Genomic DNA, 21,665 nt, shown 5'->3' with positions numbered 1-21,665 from the left:
AAATCACTGATCATGTACACAGCCCCATTGAAGTGAATGTGTCCGGATTCAGTGCGGATGCAATACGTTCACATCACGCATTGCACCCGTGCGGAAAAGTCGCCCGTGTCAAAGGGGCCTAAGACTTTGACACGGCCCCCACAACAGTATGATAGAATGACACTAGATGACAGATAGAGTGTGTGTGTATATAATATATATATATAGTAGGAAAAGGATGGCGTGGCAGCCTGGTCTGGTCTAGATCGTGCCAAAGGAGCGGGGTTTACACGGGGGGGGGGGCCTATACAAAAATTTGCTGTGGGGCCCAGTCACATCTAGTTACGCCCCTGGTTCTCCCCTTTTGAGCTCCTGTACGGGCGACTTGTGCAGGGGCCCCTGGCTCTGGTAAAAGATGCATGGGAGGGAGATGTAGCCACCCCTGGAGTGTCGGTCATCGAGTATGTCATGCGCTTCCGAAACAAGATGCAGGCCTTGTCGCAGCTGGTGCACGGTAATATAGAGCGGGCCCAGGCCGACCAGAAGCGATGGAACGACCAGAACGCTTGTGAGAGGACCTACCAGGTGGGTCAAAAGGTATGGGTACTGGTCCCTGTACCTCAGGACAAGCTTCAGGCGGCCTGGGAAGGCCCGTACCTCGCGCATCAGCGCCTCAACGCCGTGACGTACCTGGTCACCCTGGATCACACCCGGGGAAAGAGGAAGGCCTTCCACATGAACATGATGAAGGCACATCAGGAGACGGAGGCATGTGCCCTCCCTGTCTGCAAACTTCCAGAAGAGGGGGAGGAGGAAACCCTCCTGGACATGCTCGCCCAGGTGAAGGCGGGTGGTTCCATCAAGGATGTGGAGGTGGGCCAACAGCTCTTGAAGGACCAACGGTCCCAGCTATGGGTCGTCCTGCACGTGGACACTAGGGATCACCCTCCAATCCGGCATTCAGCATATCGGGTTTCCTTGGAGGTGCAGCAGCACATGCGCCAGGAGATTGACAAGATTCTGAAGCTGGGGGTCATCCAGGCATTCAACAGCGCTTGGGCCTCACCTGTGGTGCTCGTCCCAAAGAAGGACCGGACCACCCGGTTCTGCATGGACTACAGGGGACTCAACGCTGTTTCAGTCACCGATGCGTACCCAATGCCACGCATCGATGACCTGCTCGATCAGTTGGCCAGGGCCCAGTACCTGACCATCATGGATCTGAGCCGGGGGTATTGGAAAATTCCCCTGACCTGTGAGGCGCAGGAACGCTCCGCCTTTATCACCCCCTTCGGATTGTATGAATCCACGGTGATGCCGTTCGGCATGAAGAATGCCCCTGCCACTTTTTGGCGGATGGTCAACACGCTGCTTAAAGGACTTGAAAAGTACGCGGCCGCGTACCTAGATGACATTGCCATCTTCAGTCCCACATGGGAGGATCACCTAGAGCACCTGACGCAGGTTCTGGGGCGGAGCCACCAGGCAGGCTTGACCATCAAGTCGGAAAAGTTCCAGCTGGGCATGAGCGAGGTCCACTACTTGGGACACTGGGTAGGCGGGGGGACCCTGAAGCCAGAGCCCGGGAAAGTGGATGCTATCGCATCCTGGCCCACCCCCATGACCAAAAAACTGGTGATGTCCTTCCTGGGCACCGCCGGGTACTATAGGAGGTTCGTCCCCCACTATAGTAGCCTGGTGAAGCCCTTGACGGACCTCACCAAGAAGAAGCTGCCCTCCACAGTCGATTGGACAAAGAAGAGAAGCTGGTCAGAGTTGATGGGAAGATGGCTGAAACCAAATATAGGGCAATCCTGGAGGAAAACATGGTAGAGGCTGCAAAAGACTTGAAACTGGGATGGACATTCACCTTACAGCAGGACAACGACCCTAAACATACAAACAGAGCTACAATGGAATGGTTTAGATCAAAGCATATTCATGTCGTAGTTTTATTCCGGCCGCCTCTCGGCATGTTTGCCGTGCTGCCGCCAGACCGACTGCCTACCCCCGTTATAGTCAATGGTGCTGGGGCTGGAGCGGACCTCCGGCGGCACGCGTGCATTAGCGGCAGCACGGATCCGGCAGGCTATTCACCCGCCGGAACAGCCTGCCGGAGAAGGCTGCTGCTAATGTGAAAGTAGCCTTAATCAGTCATTTCTGAATAGGGAGGTGACTGCCTAGCCCTTTCACACAAAGACACAATTCTATCAACAGCAAAAGTGAAAGCACCAGAAAAACAGAAATGGCATTGTAGTTGTATTATGTTGTAATGACAGTGTAGCCAACGTTAATTGAAGGCGAAGCCTAAGTTTACCATCTGCAGTGGAACAATGGTTTTAACATTAGCTACTCATTTTTTTGACCTAGATTATTATTAATAGCATTAGAAATACTTTTACATTTTGAAAAAAAAATCCATCATTTATATTTGCCAACCATACTATTATTATTTCTTTAAAATTCCATTTATAAGAATAATAGCAGAGCTGATAAATTCTGAAGGTGCAGTGGTCATAATGGTTTAAATTGTAAAACCTTTTATTAGACATTTTTATATTGTGCTAAAATGATTTTGCAATATACTAGATTTCAGACCAAACAATGCCAGTAGCCAGCTGTAGACTCCAGTCTTTTCCTATCGATTAACACTAGATTTGCTCCTCATGAAGCAATATATCTAGAGCAGTTATTTTAGTTAATGGGTAGGAGGTTAGAAACCCCTCTTAGGGTAAGTGACTCAATAATTCTAAAAGCTGTATATCCTATTTATAAACTTTCATAATCATCAAATGACATTTCAGAAGACTGGAGAACAGCCATCATATAGCATATTCAGTAATGAAGGTGCCTTTAGTTATTACCTAGTCAAAAGAAAAGTTGAAAAAGGAATAAAACAGAAGATGGAGTTAATATAGTCGGATATACTATACTCAGAATATTCAGCAAACCAGTTATATTAACTTCAGAAATATGAAACACGCTAGTCTACCAAATTAGACGGTTTGCCAGTGACCCCTCCGCCACTAACTGGTAATGAGAAAACATTATTTCCTTGTGTTATAATGGTCATTAACACATGAAAACATAGGCTTGCCTTTAAGTAAAGTTTCCATACACATGAAATAACTTCTGAGTGGACGTTATGGGTCGAATTTATCATAAGGGGAATATTTTGGGGTAAGATTCGTGTAGTCAGCGCACGCGATCCACACCCCACACAGGCTCTCTAGATGCCCCTAATATTCATTAATTTACTTATTTATGCAAGCTGCACTCCATGGCGGCTATTTGTGCTGGTGGAACGCATATTGCGTTCCACTTTCGCTTCCTACTTCCGGTCATGTGATCCCCCCCATATCCGGTCTTTGCCTTGTTGCTCGTTTTATGATATGCTGCTGCACCTCCACACCTCCATCGCACAGGTGAATTGTATCATGCTTTATTGATTGTTTTCATTTCCTGTATATATGTGACACACTGACATTGGGCTCATTACCCTTGAGGAAGCCGGACTGCGCCGGCGATATGCGTTGGACGTTACTCATCTACTCAGGTCCACTGCACCAGCTGCTCATACAGGTTTTGGCTCTTGCCACTTGACCTTATTGTGGTCTGCTTTCATTCATTAGTGGCCTTACCTTATCTGACATTATCTCTATGTTGTTTATAGGTGTACATTTTGTATAGCTGGGTTATATTGCATGTCCCTATTCAGTGGACTCTGCATGTGTCGGTGATATCCATTTTTACACCGACACGCTGTTCATATTGTACACAATTTTTAAATGTGTGTTTGTTGGTGTGTTCAATAAACTTTATATATATTTTATTACTTGGCTATTTTTGGATGTGCATGTATAGGGTGGTTCTTGTGACTCTCCCTTGGGTCAGGTGTATTTTTTACTAACTGGTAATGAGAAAACATGATTTCCTTGTGTTATAATGGTCATTAACACATGAAAACATAGGCTTGCCTTTAAGTAAAGTTGCCATACACATGAAATAACTTCTGAGTGGACGTTATGGGTCGAATTTATCATAAGGGGAATATTTGAATTCAATTTTGCTTGAGTCTGTGTTGGAGGACTTTATTTCACATTTATCAAATGTCACAGCTTGTTGGATAAAATTGTCTTATCCTTAAACCTAACACATTTGTCTAAAGAAGCTCCTCCAGTTTTCTCACTACACCATCCTTCTGGAGTGAGATTGTGACTTTTTTTAAAAAGACTCAATGATAAATCTGGAGTGGCGCTCATTAATATAGCTAACCACACCCACTTTTCCACCCACATTACAAAACTGAAGTGAGTGGTGTAAAAATGCAAAAAGGCAGGTGAAAAAAGTCACAAAAGCCCTATTTTATGACTTTTTGACGCCACAATTTTGGAATGAAGGAATGACAAAGCAGAGCCTATGTCTCCTGATCCTCCCATGCACATGGATGCTTAGCTCAGCCAAGTTTGCATATGCAGTAAACAGGAGAGAGGAAAACACAGCTGTTAAACTCCTCTTCTTTCCCTTAACAAAAAGATAGGCAGTTCCAACATGCTTGATCCTTATTAGTGTTGGGCGCCAATATTCGAATAGAGAATATTAATCGTGAATATTTCGAATATAGTAATAAATATTTCTAATTTTGAATATTCTAGTTTTTTTCATCAGTAACCTCCATTCTTGCTTGTGGGCCAATGAGAAGGCTGCAATGTCTTTGTCTGAGCTTAGCCACATCCCTAGCAACCAATAGGAAAGTTGCCTACTCCTTACTATATAAGAACCTCCCCAGCATTTTGCAGATCTGACAGAGACAGCAGTGTTATTGCTGTGCTCTCTGCTTTCCTGTGTCATTACATTAGATAGTTAGTTAGTTAGTTAGCATATATATTTTTATTTTTTATTACAGATAGATAGTGGGAGATAGTTAGTGTAGGCTAGATAGTGATATAGTGTAGTTGATAGGTTCTGCTGTCCATACATACATGCTACATACATAGTGCTGTATGTATGTATGTATGTATGCTACATACATACAGTACAGACCAAAAGTTTGGACACACCTTCTCATTCAAAGAGTTTTCTTTATTTTCATGACTATGAAGGCATCAAAACTATGAATTAACACATGTGGAATTATATACATAACAAACAAGTGTGAAACAACTGAAAATATGTCATATTCTAGGTTCTTCAAAGTAGGCACCTTTTGCTTTGATTACTGCTTTGCACACTCTTGGCATTCTCTTGATGAGCTTCAAGAGGTAGTCACCTGAAATGGTCTTCCAACAGTCTTGAAGGAGTTCCCAGAGATGCTTAGCACTTGTTGGCCCTTTTGCCTTCACTCTGCGGTCCAGCTCACCCCAAACCATCTCGATTGGGTTCAGGTCCGGTGACTGTGGAGGCCAGGTCATCTGGCGCAGCACCCCATCACTCTCCTTCATGGTCAAATAGCCCTTACTTTCAAAGTTTTCCCAATTTTTCGGCTGACTGACTGACCTTCATTTCTTAAAGTAATGATGGCCACTCGTTTTTCTTTACTTAGAATTTGTATTATGGCAAGAAAAAAAGCAGCTAACAGTCTATTCAGTAGGACTATCAACTGTGTATCCACCTGACTTCTCCTCAACGCAACTGATGGTCCCAACCCCATTTATAAGGCAAGAAATCCCACTTATTAAACCTGACAGGACACACCTGTGAAGTGAAAACCATTTCAGGGGACCACCTCTTGAAGCTCATCAAGAAATGCCAAGAGTGTGCAAAGCAGTAATCAAAGCAAAAGGTGGCTACTTTGAAGAACCTAGAATATGACATATTTTCAGTTGTTTCACACTTGTTTGTTATGTATGTGAAGTTCCACGTATTGCGCATCATTAGTGCCGATTTCGCAATCATGAATATATTGGAGCACTCTATCTGCATATAAAGCTATTTTAATGTTCTGCCGTGCCAACCATTTTCTCCAGGCTCAGGAAACTTCTAGCAGCTTGAAAAATTTAGCTATAGTGCTCGTCCTAACTTGCAGGTACTTAACGCACTAGGACGAGCATTCTCGCCCTAGGGTTAATGCCCTGCCCCACAAACGCTGCCACGATCAGCAGCAGAGGCCCGCTATGGCAGCCCCGATGCCTTAAACAGGCATTGGGACTGCCAGCTATGGAATCCCAGGATATCCAGCCACAGGGCTGGGTCTCCTAGGCAACTGTTAGCGTCTTACAGTGTAAGACACTTACAAGTTCAATACAGCACAATGCAGATGTATTGTGCTGTATTAAAACAGGGATCAGACCCTGTCCCATAGTGGGACAAAAAATAAAGTGAAAAAAGAAGTTAAAAAAAGAAACGTAATTTTCCCCAAATAAATTTAAAAAAAAAAAAAAAAAAAGGGAAGAAAAAAAGGAAAAATGTGGTATTGCTGCGTCCGTATCGACCGGCTCTATAAACATATCACATGACCTAACCCCTCAGATGAACACCGTAAAAATAAAAAAATAAAAATAGTTTATTTAGCTATTTTTTTGTCACCTTACATAACTAAAAGTACAATACCAAACAATCAAAAAGAATAGTACCAATCTAACCATCAGCTCATCCCACAAAAAATGAGCTCCTACCTAAGACAATTGCCCAAAAAATAAAAAAAAACTATGGCTCAGAATATGGAGACACTAAAACATCATTTTTTTTTGTTCTAAAAATGCTGTTATAATGTAAAACTTAAGTAAATAAAGTATACATACTAGATATCGCCGCGTCCGTAATAACCTGTTCTATAAAAATATCAAAAAAGCAATTTTTTGTCACCATACATCACAAAAAGTGTAATAGCAAGCTATCAAAAAGTCATATGCACCCCAAAATAGTGCCAAACAGTCATCTCATCCTGCAAAAATCATACCCTACCTAAGATAATCGCCCAAAAAACTGAAAAAACTTTGGCTCTCAAACTATGGAGACACTGAAACATTATTTTTTTTTGTTTAAAAAATCTAATCATTGTGTAAAACTCACATAAATAAATAAAAAGTAGTCATATTTGGTATTGTCGTGTCCGTGACAACCTGCTCTATAAAAATACCACATGATCTAACCTGTCAGATGAATGTTGTAAATAACAAAAAATTAAAACGGTGCCAAAACAGCTATTTCTTGTTACCTTGCCTCACAAAAAGTGTAATATAGAGCAACCAAAAATCATATGTACCCTAAAATAGTACAAACAAAACTGCCACCTTATCCCATAGTTTCCAAAATGGGGTCACTTTTTTGGAGTTTCCACTGTAGGGGTGCATCAGGGGGGCTTCAAATGGGAGATGGTGTCAAAAAAACAGTCCAGAAAAATCTGCCTTCCAAAAACCGTATGGCATTCCTTTCCTTCTGCGCCCTGCCGTGTGCCAGTACAGAAGTTTACGACCACATCTGGAGTGTTTCTGTAAACTACAGAATCAGGGCATTAAATATTGAGCTTTGTTTGGCTGTTAACCCTTACTTTGTTAGCGAAAAAAAATGATTGATATGGAAAATCTGCCAAAAAAGTGAAATTTTGAAATTTTATCTCTATTTTCCATTAATTCTTGTGGAACACCTAAAGGGTTAACAAAGTTTGTAAAATCAGTTTTCAATACCTTGAGGGGTGTAGTTTGTAGAATGGGGTCATTTTTGGGTGGTTTCTATTATGTAAGGCTCACAAAGTGGGTTTTAGAAATAAATTTTCTGTAAAGTTTTCAGGTTTTAGAAAAATTTTCTTCTAAATTTCTAAGCCTTCTAACGTCCCTAAAAAATAAAATGACATTCACAAAATGATCCAAACATGAAGTAGACATATGGGGAATGTAAAGTAATAACTATTTTTGGAGGTATTACTATCTATTATAAAAGTAGAGAAATAGAATTTTGTAAATTTGGAATTTTTTTATAAATAAAAATAAATTTTTTCGACTCAATTTTACCACCGTCATGAAGTACAATATATGTGACAAGAAAACAATCTCAGAATGGCCTGGATAAGTAAAAGCGTTTTAAAGTTATCACCACATAAAATTACATGTCAGATTTGCTAAAAATGGCCTGGTCCTTAAGGTGAAAAATGGCAGGGTCCTTAAGGGCTTAAAGTCAGTGGGTACGTGTGCTGCCTGTGGAGGACACAGACAGCACACATCCATGATTCACTTATCTGTGTGAGGCCTTACTGTGCTTAACTGTCACACCACTGTGTATATTACCCCTGTGCCATATTATACCATATATTATTTCACTGTGACATCAATGTCTATATTGCCCCGACATTACCCATGTACTGTGAATATCACTCTTTTTATTTTTTTTGTTGCTTATTACACCCCGACCTTACTGAAATTAAATCACCATGCACATTATGCCCGTGACATCACTTTGGGCATTTTATGAGACACAAGTATTTAGGGTGCAGAGGCTCCGGTTGCACCTAGGGTGTCTGACATAAGAGGATAGCAGTACTATACACCGCATATCAAGGGGCCCTGTTACAGTTTTTGCACTGGGACCCAGCAACTTCAAGTTACACCTTTAGAAACAAATAATTTAACTACTTACTAACAGTTTATCAAATCAGTGTCCGAGTTTACAAAGGAGGCAATAATTTAATCAGGTGTCTCCCTTCTGACTAATTTTTGCATCGGTATACAGATTAGTGACACATCATCCAGATTACTTCACCCTGAAAATTACCAAGAAGGCCTCCAAAAGGAAATTGCCCAACTTAGAAGTGAGTGTAGAAGAGTAAGGACCCAAAGTCACCAGTTGAGAGAGGAAAACTACCGCCTTAAAGAAGATCTATGGGATCTTAAAATGCAGCATGGATGTTTGCTTGAAAGACAACATGGTTTGTCTCTTGAGGGTAAGTGGACAATAAATAATTTGGCAAAACTGTCATGCTATTGCAATGCATTCAGCTAACATTAAACTGTAATTCTGAATGGAGGTTCCTGTACTAATAAAATAGGGAATAACATTATTTCTCTAAATCTGCATAATTCCTTAATCTAGAGCATGTAAGCCAAACCCCCATCAACAGAATACAGAGGGGGTGTACAACAACTTTAAACTCAAACTGTACAGGCGATGAGCGATCATAAGTACGATTGTTCATCCCCAATACAGTTTGAATATGATCGGCAGCATAACCATTTACACAAGGAGGGAAGATTCAGTGTGAGAAATCCTCATTTTTAAATTAACATCAAAGATCCTATCAACCTGGCATTTGTTTGTTGTCCGCTGATCAGTGGGATGCTAGCTGGGCCCATGATCGGGAATGAGCATTCTGATGAATGCTTGTTCGGCTGATTACTGGTCCTTGTAGATCGACCATTAGGAAAACTATAGACATTAAAAAGAGATCAATACAATGTCTTATTGCTTGGGATTATAGCCTAAAAACATATCTTCCCCCATTTGCAAATATACCGTACTTGTGTTACACAATTGCAATTTACATGAACCGATGATACCAATCAGTGGGAAATGTTTGAGAAACGAGGGGGTTTTCATTGTGATTATTCATTTAAGAGTTGTTTAGACCTTAATATACAAAAATGTCTGTCAGCAGTTTTGACCCCTCAAAACTGTTGACAGAACTATACAGGTGATGAGGATTCTTGGGGTAATGGTCATACAGGTTGCATGTCCAAAAAAATCAAATTTGTAATCCTCCTAGTACACAAGTATCACAAATATATAGACAGCACTCCTAAGACAATGATGTAAGACACAATACAAAGTATGATTTAGGACAAAACACAAGGTTGGTATCATAATCTCACTCCTACCCTGTAGAAGAGGAGGCATCTGATAGCAGAACCAGCACCTCCACAATCACTGGCCAAGGTAGCTTCACAAAATATGTCACCATGTGGAGGACTCTGCCCAATGGGCATGCAAAGAAAGAGGGATCACAGTATCCAGATGCACAATGCACAGAGACCATCCAGACCAATTGGGGTGTTGGAAAGAAACAGTATACTTAACTTACTTCATAGAAGGGGGTAGTGTGTAAAATAACATTTAACCACCTCCAAGTATGCATGTCAGAATTAGGAAGATAAACCAGAACTGGAGGTCCTGGTGGGATAATAATCAAAAGCAAAGAAATTGCCCTCACTTTGAATTATCATCATATCATCCCCACATCACTCAGTATCGGCAGATCCATGTGTCTAATAAATTACAACAGCAGAAGCCGCAAACATCATCAGCCATGGTTCTAGCTGTCTTCTGATTGGATGCTACAGCCATCACTGAGGGCAGAGGGGAGGGATTGGGGAAGTGATCAGTACAGAGAACCAAGGGCAATGCATACAAAAGGGACTGCTGCAATGACACTTGCAATCAAAGGCACCAAGTGGATTAAAAGTTGGATTTCTTGGTCATGTAACATGAAAGACCATCATCCTAGGTATCCTTACAATACCCACCTCATCACCTATATAGTGGGGCCAAAACTGTTGAAAGACATCCTTTAAATTGCTTATGCAGGCAACGTACTTGCTAGGCTTTTGATCCTTAGTTTAGATTGATGCCTGCAACAGGTGCTACTAGGGGGTGACACCAAACCATCTAAATCAATCAGTGTAGAGCTAGTTTTGATCCCTGTGAAAAGGCCTCCATAGATAAAAATAACAGCATCTTGTGATAATTCATAAATGCATACATACATTACTGTTTATACATACATTTTATCTCAGGAGATGACTGGGTTGAAAAAGATAATGTAACTGTTCCCTCAAACCGAAAACACCTCTCACATGGATGGCATTCTGAAGACCAGAGGTAAATTCAATATTCCAAGCCAAATTTCTTCTGGCACCTTGTCCATAATATAACATTTGAACCAGTGTACGTTTCATCTTGTACCCATAGGGTAAGGTTGAGGATTGATATTCCGCAGTGTCGTGATCGTAGTGTGGTAATAGTTGTAGGACTCAACTCCAGTGTGTTCTTTTAATGGGCCTTTCTGATGCCTACAGGTGGACTTATCTTTTGTGAAAAAAAACTGATTGGGCGGTTTGATATCTAACATGCCGATCCTATTTTCCCCTGACTTTTGCTGTCAAGGTAGACTCAAGAGGCCCACATACACATTACATCTTCAGCTGATCACATTAAAATAAAGTCACATCTTCCATACTGCAGCATTTCTCTTCCACTTGGTGACATGAGGACAGCCACTCACAGGTCACTTCATGTGGTGTAGCTGATCGCTATCAGCAGAGATTATTATTGCTAGAGAAGCGTTTTCATCAGTACACAATTTCCCGGCTGTTAGGGTCATTTTTCTCTCTTCTCACTGTTTCTTTTTTGGGGACACTCCTAGACAATCAGGGGAAAGGGGACAATTATTTTGTAAGCTTATTAGCTTGGAAATTCCAAGTAAAAAAAATAGCTACTAAACTATAACTCATATGTTTTTATCTATCATCTCTTGGCTATTTTTGTCTTTTGAATTCATTTCCATTCTAACGTTTAGGGCTTCTTAAAGTGACCATAGTTTTATCACGTTCAAAAGCTTATGAGAACTGATTAAAATGTAAATGTGCTTTATAGTGACCACAAAAATACATCTCTACTGTGCCTTGATAACAAAGTGCCACTTTGACTTCCACATCTCAACTTTTAGTCTTTACAGGAATAATGCTTTTAAAGTTGATGGAACCTTTTCAAAATGCAAAGCAGCCCTGAGTTCTGTGAACATAAAAGAACCCTGGGAAAGTAAGTACTAAGAGTAATTTTCTTTTACATGCAACAATGATTAAAGATGGGACCGGGTCTCAGACTGCTGCCTGTTCTAATTATTTCTACTCTACCTGTGCTGAGTAAACTCATTACTGAGTTGACCTAAGAAATGTTAACCTTTGCATACAATATAATCCATGTATAAAATAGATTATTTAAGCTTGGTAATTCAGGGAACTTTACAGTAAATTATTAACATGTTTCCTCTTTGGAACTTGCTATGCATCATTTTTTTTTCTTCACCGACTGTCTCAGCGAGTTGTCCTGAACCATTAAAATCTTGTTGCAGTTCTATAAAATACAGATGTAAATATCTCAGATAACCACTTTCTTATGGACAATTGCTAACCCTTAAAAGTGTTGTGCAGCCAGTACATATTGATGACCTACCCTCCGGATAGGTCATCAATATATGATTGGTGGTGGTCCGACTCCCGTCACCCCCACTGATCAGCTGCTTGAAGAAGAGGCGAGCACTGCTTCCTCTTCAAGATTACACTGCGCAACTGCCCAGTGTAATTACAAGTGCTTGTCCTATTCAAGTGAATGGAACAAGCACTTGTAATTACACTGCGCTTCTGATACCTCCAAGACGACAGGAAGTGTAATCTTGAAGAGGAAGTAGTGCCAACTTTGATATTTTTCACAGGACACATTTCTTTTGTGCAGACAGCAGAAATAATATATAAGGAATAAAGACACCGCAGCACATCCGTTGGTGAAAAAGTGTGAACCTTTATTCACCCTTGCGACGTTTCAGTCCACTTGCTGGGACTATTCTCAAGTGCTGCGGTGTCTTTATTCGGATGTGCTGCGGTGTCTTTATTCCTTTTGTATTATACACCTTGGTAAGGTGTTTTCATCGCTGGCACCCATTCATCTACTACTAGGTGTGCTGCCCTCAACTTTCGTTGTATGTATGTATATATATATATATATATATATATATATATTGAAACAAAAACTGACAATTATGAAAACAATTTATAGATTTCAAGACAAAACATTTCTAAAAGCATTACTGTATATTTGTACAGTTAAAATAGATGATATTTGTGCAATTTACCTACTGCCTGGGCTCACAGCAAGACCTGAAATGAGTGGAAAGCATTACAGTTTTTGGCAGTCTATTTTTCTATTGCTGGTTCTATGGCATTGCAATGCCAGTACAGATATTCCACAGTGTCAAAACATTAGATCAGGCATCCTCAAACTGCGACCCTCCAGCTGTTGCAAAACTACAACTCCCAGCATGCCCGAACAGCCTACAGGTATCAGCCTACAGCAGGGCATTGTGGGAGTTGTAGTTTTACAACAGCTGGGGGGCCGCAGTTTGAGGATGCCTGCATTAGACACTGCTTCAAAGTGACTATTTGTTGTAATGTTGACCTCTCAAAGTGACATTTTTTTTGTAATGAAAAAAAGAAAAGACATGTGTGCACAAAAAAGAGATGTATATGCAGCTTTAAAAAAAAAATTTTTATGAAAGAATATGTGAATTAACCCCATCTTGTCACACAGGGTTAATTAAATTAATTTCTACTCTAATGGCTAAAAAAATACCATAAAAGGTTTATCCAGGGAGTAAAAATGAAAAACAAGAAATAGTAATATCACTGAGGTGGGCGGTGACAACTATACAACACCCACATCAGTTTTGGGATGTGATTACTGTGTCTGGCATCCAGCAGAAATTTACATTTGTGAGGAGTATTTTGAGTCATGTGGGTCAGAGGTCACAGTCCATGACCACCATCAGCAAACTGTTAGGCCTCTTTCACACGGGTGTTGTGGGTGACATGCGGGAAAAGATGCGGGTGCATTGCGGGAAAATGCGTGATTTTTCCCCGCGAGTGCAAAGCGTTTTGCATGCACGTGAGAAAAATCGGCATGTTTGGTACCCAGACGTTGTGTAGATTTTATTATTTTCCCTTATAACATGGTTATAAGGGAAAATAATAGCATTCTTAATACAGAATGCATAGTAAATTAGGGCTGGAGGGGTTAATGACCTGGGAGGAAAAGGACCTTTGGCGACGTCAGTGCGCTCATCACATGGTCCATCACCATTTTACTAAGCATTCTGTATTAAGAATGCTATTATTTTCCCTCATAACCATGTTATAAGGAAAAATAATAAAGATCGGGTCCCCATCCCGATCGTCACCTAGCAACCATGCATGAAAATCGCACCGCATCCGTACTTGCTTGCGGATGCTTGCGATTTTCACGCAGCCCCATTCACTTCTATTTGGGCCTGCGTTGCGTGAAAAACGCACAATATAGAGAATGCTGCGATTTTCACGCAACGCACAAGTGATGTGCAAAAATAACCGGTCATGTGCACAGCCCCATAGAAATGAAGGGATCCGGATTCAGTGTGGTTGCAATGCGTTCACCTCACGCAATGCACCCGCGCGGAAAACTCGCAGATGCCAATGTTAAAGATAGTTCATCAATATCAGATCATCCAGTTGTGTTGTATTCTCTGTTAACCTGCTCGCCGTTGACATTGCAGCGGCAAGCAGGTGTAATAACAGCTCAACCATCCCATTCACTTTAATGGGATGGCTCCCTCCTATTCACTTGAATAGGGAGCCATCTTATTAAAGAAAATCGTATGTCCGAGCTGTAATTACACCTGCTTGCCGCTGCAATGTTGACACAAGCAGGTAAACAGATTTGCATAAACTCTGTCTGCCCTGACCTCTGCCTGTTTCCTTGCTACAAGAATTAGCAGGCTTAGTACCAGTGTCTCTGACCCCAGTGGGTCAGCTGCCTACCACACTATTTCCAAGAGGCAGCAGCCTGGTGGCTTCTCTGTAGCAAAGTTCAGATCCCTGCATGTGGGTTAAAGGGTGAATACCAGGGGGACTGCCAGGATAACACCCTTTGGTCTAGCCCAAAGTAAAAAATCAATTGGCTGACGCAGTGGTTCCACACCTACTTCCCAGAACACTTTATCGTTTTAATGTGTTCATATTTGTAATAAAAAAAATAAAAATTCTGTACATGTTCATAATTTGTATGTTTAATAATTTTATACCTGGGGGAAATACTGTATATCAATGTCAATGAACATGGAAAATATCTTGATTTGTGCAAGAATTTGTGTTGCATGCTTGCTCCACCAATAATATTAAGTCTATACACCACAATTTCCACCATCTGTTTGTCTAGTCCTATCTTCTACCTTCCTGTGTCAGTCTTTGACAGATGTTGGCACATCTTGTGGTCACAATCTATACCAGCTCTAATGTGGTGTAAAATTCTGTTAGTATGAAGCCCTGTGGCACATGGTGTCCCAAGTAGGGAAAAATCAGACAAAATCACAGATTTAGACACATTTAAAAGGGTTGTGCAGGGGTTTTATATTAATGACCTATCCTAGTCTATGATCTCCAAAAGGCAAATTCTCTTTGTATTTAAAGCAAAAACTCCTTTTTTATTTTCATCTTTTAAGGTTGCCAAGGGCGTACACTTCATGCCTTTTGGAGATCATTTCATCTTCAACTTGCTTAACTGTTCACAGTAACAGTAATTTTCAACAGGGGTGCCCAAACATTTGCATGTCACTGTATATGATTTATTCCCGGTGTCTAGTGATTTCCTTGCCGATATAATTTAGTCTGCAATCATTCCAGGTAAACACGAGGAGCGTTTTACACATAATACTTCACCATTTTCAATGGACAGTGAAAGCACTGAGGTTTTGATCATGGCTTCTGAAGATACCTTTCGTAAACCCGCTCAAACACACATCCTTGGTAAGTTTAGTCCATAACATATGAGGTAGTATATGTGTTTGCACAATGGTGGCACACTGTCAGGATAGGTCATATATATGTGAAATGGCTTTGTTTCATAACTTAACGACTAACAGAATAACAAGCAAATGACCATTCACCATGCCCTTTGCCCTAATAATACGCAGAATAGGTGGCAGCACTTTATTGGGGCTTGTCCAAAGAATTTCTGCACTTCATTAAGTGCATTAGTTTGCCATTACTAGTGAGCTATTTCTGCTGAGATGCTGCGTACAGCAAGTTCAGCTGTTCATTGCTCCGACATGGTCATTCATAGCTCACAGTCCTCATTGATGTCTCCAGGCTTTACCTTACCTTAAGACAATTTTATGAGGAGCTTGGATACGGTTCTCGGAAGCTGACAGTGACAGACTGTTTTATATACACCCAGCACTCACTTATATAACGTTCAGGTCTGCTTTTCACAACAATAAAGCAAAAGCATCTTTAAAAATGAGAAAATGTCCTTGATGTCCAATTGTAACTTTAAGAATATATTTTTGATCATATCATATTTTTTTTTTACTTTTTGTTCCATGCATTCGTATGAAGTTTTGTTTTTTTGGGAGGCTAGTGGCAATTCTGTTGCAGTTTTTATCACTGATCATCATATTGTTATAAACGTATCATACAGGTTATTACGGGCATGACAAAATCACTTTTTTTTTTTTACATTTCTTCAATGGACCCTGGACTGTCTGCTCATACAAGGTATCGGTCTTCCTCAACTCTCCCATTGTATATAACAAACAGCTTTAACTCTGACAGACAAATGATTAAATGGAGATCGGAGGCTTCTGAGATCTCCAATATTAGAGTTGCTGTGATTGTTTTTGCATTTGTTGCTCTTGATTGCACAGCACCCTTGCGATCAGCATAATGCAAGTAGGCTTGATACTCGTGATGAGTATACTCTTAATTAGTCAGTAAGCTGCTAGGGAAAAATACCAAAAGTAATATATACAAGACATGAAAATAGAACAAGCATATGAAAAAAACTCTGAATATTTTATTATTTGCTGCGTTATTGCCACTTGCTAGCCTAATGCCTACAAATTATTTTATTAAGGTGTGCCCTGACAACACTGCTGGTATGTGTTCGACCATTCACATCAATGTTTACATGATAAATATCATTGAAGCTAGCAAGGATTGGGACATTGTTGTTAATAAACCAGAAAAGCTATTAAAAAGGGAAAGACAAAAGCACTACAAGCAATATATCATTGAAATTCTGAGTGTTGAAAGAATATATCAAACTAAATTAAATTCTGATATTCTAACATATGACTAGACTACACTCCTTAGTGCAAAACATCTGAAAAAATTAATGTTTCTTGCAGGTCAAGAAATACATGAGTTGAGTGATGAAGACTTATGTTCTGTAAAGGAAAACAGGAATATTGTTCTTCCGGCCTCTCCACAGACTACAAAAACATTTGGTACACCCACTATCAAAATAACTACTAGCAAAAGGTAAATGTTGGAAATTTAACCGATTCCTGCTATTCAACATTGACTGCCAGCAGATAAAATAACCCAAGTTACCCAGAACGGCCATAATAGTCAACTTGCTGACCAAGCAAGTACACTTCCAATCATAATTAATTTGTAGGTGAGCAAGAGCTAGAAAATAGATGTAAGGGAATATGACTCCATAATCAGATATCAGACTGCACAGGGTTTATTTGTAGTCTGTAACCATGGAGACACATGGGTCTGCATAGGAGCTTAGAAACTAAAACAGTAGAGGTTGACCAATTTGTTTGTGAGATGATTATGTGGCACTTAGTTAAAATGTCTTTGTGGAAAATCTGCGCCATTTTCTATATTTCATAAGGTATGCCCCTTGTTTACAAAGTATTTTGTGCTGTCCACGCAAAGGTCCTGTCCATAAAATGGCTGCTGATGAAGGGTCATGTGACCAGGCAAATCACCTCCATGTGATGTAATTTATTTTAGTGCAACACTATTGGATTATTACAATTCAAAGATATCACATTTATTTCACTAATTTACAAACCACTAGCCTTATACAGTATTTACAACAAAAAAAAAGAAGTTGTGTAAAAACTATTTAAAGAGAAAGCTGCGTTGATCACAGAAGAAACAATGCAAAATCATATCAGTACTCCAAAAAAATGTTTTTTTTTTTAAAGCCATTAAACTAGCATGTGATAGAACTTCTAAAATGTTTCTGACCCCGAAGGGTCAAAATACCCCAATCTTGAACCAGTTATGATATACAATATATTACAAGATCATGGATGGGAAAGTGTCAAAGGTGTTTGTCTCCTGGGACTTTTCTCCTGTGTGTTCTATGCTCCAGGAAATATCTGTTGCACTTGGTGGATATCTGCATTTTCCAGAAATAGATTTACTAAAAGATGGAACGGCACTGGATAAGGAATGAACGAGTTCTCCAATCCACTATCCATCTGCTTGCACCACTTGGAAACATGGGGTTTACATAGTACAGTAGAGTGGCTATGAGTGTATAGGGATGGGGACATATGGTGTAATGAGCCATACAATTCTTAGATATTAGGAAACACTAATTCAGTAATTTTAATTGACAATCCCCATAGAATTGGTTTTAAAGAGAACGTATTGTCAGAAAAATACCTATTTTTTAAATCAAGTTTTATGTCAAACATCGTTTTTAAAATCCTGAAATATCGCATTTTTCACACTGTTCATCATATCTCACAATAATGACATTTCCTGTTCCGTAAAGATCACTTCTCAGTAGTCTTCTCATTATTATCATACAAAGGATTACAATGAAAATTAACACCCCTATTATATAGCTAGGGCAGATAACATAGGATCCACCATTGATTATAGGTGAAGTTCACACTTCACATATCCCTCCTCCTCCCTGTAACCTCCTTAACCACTGCACACTGTAGAAAAGACAATGAGTCATTTACAAACTACATGATCCTTTGTCCATGTTGCTGCTGTAAGGCAAATCTGTTCACAGAGCAGCAGCTCAGGCAAGATAGCTGTCAGTCACTCTCCGTGTAAGTGTGTATACAGAGATAGCTGTCAGTCATTGATAGCTGTACACAGGGGAGGCATTATCAGTGATTGATAGCATTCTCTGTGAAAGTGTGTATACAGAGAGAGCTGTCAGTCACTGATTGCTGTACACAGGGGAGGCATTATCAGGGATTGATAGCATTCTCTATGTAAGTGTGTATACATAGATAGCTGTCAGTCACTGGTAGCTGTATATGGGGGTAGACTTAAATTCAGAAAGAGCAGAGGTTCAGCTGTATAAATTACAAGTTTTGCTGAATCTTTTCCCCCAAACACATATTCATCTACTAAGCTCCTTCTGCTATATAACATGCTGCCTGCAAATTGCACTGCATTTTGTGGTGATATGTTCTCTTTAAAGAGCATCTCTCAGCAGATTTGTACCTATGAAACTGGCTGACATGTTCATATATGCCCACATTGATGATGTTTTAATATATGTAAATGAGCCTCTGGGCTCACTGTCAATGCAATGGCAAACAGCCTGTTGCTCCTAGAGGATTATTTACATATATTAAAACAGGCATCCTCAAACTGCGGCCCTCCAGCTGTTGCAAAACTACAACTCCCAGCATGCCCGAACAGCCTACAGCTATCAGCCTACAACAGGGCATTGTGGGAGTTGTAGTTTTAGAACAGCTGAAAGGGCCGCAGTTTGAGGATGCCTGTATTAAAACATAATTTTTCTCAGCAATGTAGGCTCATATGAACATGTCAGCCAGTTTCATATGAACATGGGACCAACACAGATGCCTTCAGCTGCCAAGCTCACATGCGACAGGTCAGCCAGTTTCATAGGTACAAATCTGCTGACAGATGCCCTTTAAATATGACCTGTAAAAGATAACTTGAGACAAAGATAATAAAGAAAAAGCATCATATGTTGATAATTGATGACTGATAAGAAAATAATTCAAGTAACTTACCATTGCATTAACTTCCATTATCCACTACTATATTTTACATAAGATGTAATAGGCTGGGGGTCTTTCTTGGAGAAATTTAGATTTTAGATTTAGTAATGTTGGAAAAACACAGCATTCTGTATATTTTGTTCTTTGCTATAGACCATATCTACCTGTGTTACCACGTCGCCCATTTGCTCCAAAAAGTGTTGCCGACCTAAATCTTGGAGATCTGGTAAAATTTTCACGTCCAGGTGGCAAAATAAGCAAAGGCACAATCCAATACAAGGGTCACCTTCCTGGAAGAGAGGAGGTGTATCTAGGAGTTGAGCTGGAAGGAGACGAGCTTGCGAAACATGATGGCATTTTCCAGGGAACTCGATATTTCCTTTGGTAAGCGAATTTCAAATGGTCAGAAATTCAAATCCTTACAATTCTGTCTTTGTAATTCTATTTTCACAAAGTCTTGATCCCCTTTTACATTTTAGAGCAGACACAGGCTATTTGCAAAAGAAATCCTTAAATTTAAGGAAAGCGCAACCACTACACTAGATTTATATCACTTTTTTTTTACCTATGTATTGTAGTTCTTTATTTTTTACATCTAATGAAATTCTTGGATATGTGTATTCTAGGAGTACCTATTCATTGTCAGACATGGGTTCCTTGGGTCCACTACAGTATTATTATCCAGGAGGTTCACAATCCATCTATACACACTCTGCACATGTCCACAAAAATGCTATCATTGTAGACAATGACTATGTCATCAATATGGCCCAACAGGCTATTTGAGAATCAAAGTATAAGACATATATCCTAGTGGCAAGGGAATAGCACCAAAATCCACTCCAAGTCTTCTGCTGGAGCCTTAGGGTCTATTATTGAGCCAGGACTTTGGCCTACTAGAAGACCCTATGGTAGGCTAGACATACAGTTGGCAGGAAGATTAGTCTTAGCTGAGCAAGAGGAGCCATTTCTGCCTATGTAAAGCATGTTTGTATATTTTCATACAAATTATCATTGTCCCTCATAATCTTATTCATTTAACAGCAGCAATTTTTTTTTCCAACAGCAAACCAAATAAGGGAGTATTTGTCAATTTCAGCAAGGTTATCATGGCCTGGAATTAAATGGCGGAAGACTGTGCAAAATAACCAGATTCAGAAAGATGTACAAATTCGGTGTGGTTATTGTTTATTCTGACCTATACAAATGTTCTGTATTTGTAGTAAATCTGTTTGTTAAATCCACGTCTACATTTTGCTAATGTATATTATTTAGAGTGTTGATTGTTCATTGTTTTTTTTTTTTTTTAAACGTTGATTTTTAAATGTTTTAATATTTTACATACAACACAGATACATGGCATCCACTAATCTCAAATCAAATGATATAAGAACTAAGACAAAAAATGTACTCAAGCGTTTCTGTAGCACTAAGCATGTAAATTGTAAAATTTGCTGCTGGCATACGATATGGAGAAGAAACTTGTACTTTTCTGAAATGTAGTCCTGTTTGCATAACTAAGGGAGAGTTCACACTTCAGTTATTTGATTAGTTATTGTGAGCTAAAACTTGTAGTGAAGCTTACACAGACATAAGGTATAATGGATAGATTTGCACCTCTTTTGTGTTTTTGACCATCACTTAGTTTTGGCTCACAATAACTGGTGGAAATAACTAAATAAATAACTGAAGTGTGAACTTGGCCTAACTATGCTGTAGAGTAGACGTTTACAGTCCCTAAAACTAGGAGTATTTCTTAAATCAAAACAAATCACTTCTGCTACATACCCAGTACTTCACTGTTGCAGGATTTTGCACTAACCCCACTTATTGCACCAATGCACTTATTTTTTCCCTTTATATAGATTATTGTACTCCCAAAAGCAATGAGATGTTTCACTGCTCAGCATTGACTTAAAGGAGTTGTCTCATCATAGACAATGGGGGCATATCACTAGGATATGCCCCCATTGTCTTATAGGCGTGGGTCCCACCGCTGGGGCCCACACCTATATCGAGAACGGAGCCCGGCAAGGTGGTGGCTGGAGAACTCCAGTCCAGCCACCACCAAGTCGGCTCCCCATAGAAGTGAATGGGAGTGTACCGTGCCCCTACTCCCATTCATTTCTATGGGGCAGACTGAAATGGCCGG

The 21,665-nt window shown here is 40.0% G+C and overlaps 1 protein-coding gene across 1 annotated transcript in view; it reads left to right on the top strand.

Annotated features, from left to right (window-relative positions):
• Positions 1-20,777, top strand: part of LOC120993456 — a 38,033-nt gene extending 17,256 nt beyond the window's left edge. Inside the window, exons 5-11 of the mRNA XM_040421959.1 lie at positions 8,644-8,854; positions 10,701-10,785; positions 11,633-11,724; positions 15,393-15,515; positions 16,898-17,030; positions 19,667-19,897; positions 20,580-20,777. Coding sequence (XP_040277893.1) covers positions 8,644-8,854; positions 10,701-10,785; positions 11,633-11,724; positions 15,393-15,515; positions 16,898-17,030; positions 19,667-19,897; positions 20,580-20,637 — 933 coding nt within the window. The 3' untranslated portion in view covers positions 20,638-20,777. The remainder of the gene's footprint in view (positions 1-8,643; positions 8,855-10,700; positions 10,786-11,632; positions 11,725-15,392; positions 15,516-16,897; positions 17,031-19,666; positions 19,898-20,579) is intronic.
• The last annotated feature ends 888 nt before the right edge of the window (positions 20,778-21,665 follow it).

The sequence above is a fragment of the Bufo bufo genome, chromosome 3 (assembly GCF_905171765.1).
Source record: "Bufo bufo chromosome 3, aBufBuf1.1, whole genome shotgun sequence".
NCBI classification, from domain to species: Eukaryota; Metazoa; Chordata; class Amphibia; order Anura; family Bufonidae; genus Bufo; species Bufo bufo.
The sequence above is the reverse complement of the archived record's forward strand: the minus strand, read 5'-3'. Positions and strand labels throughout refer to the sequence as shown.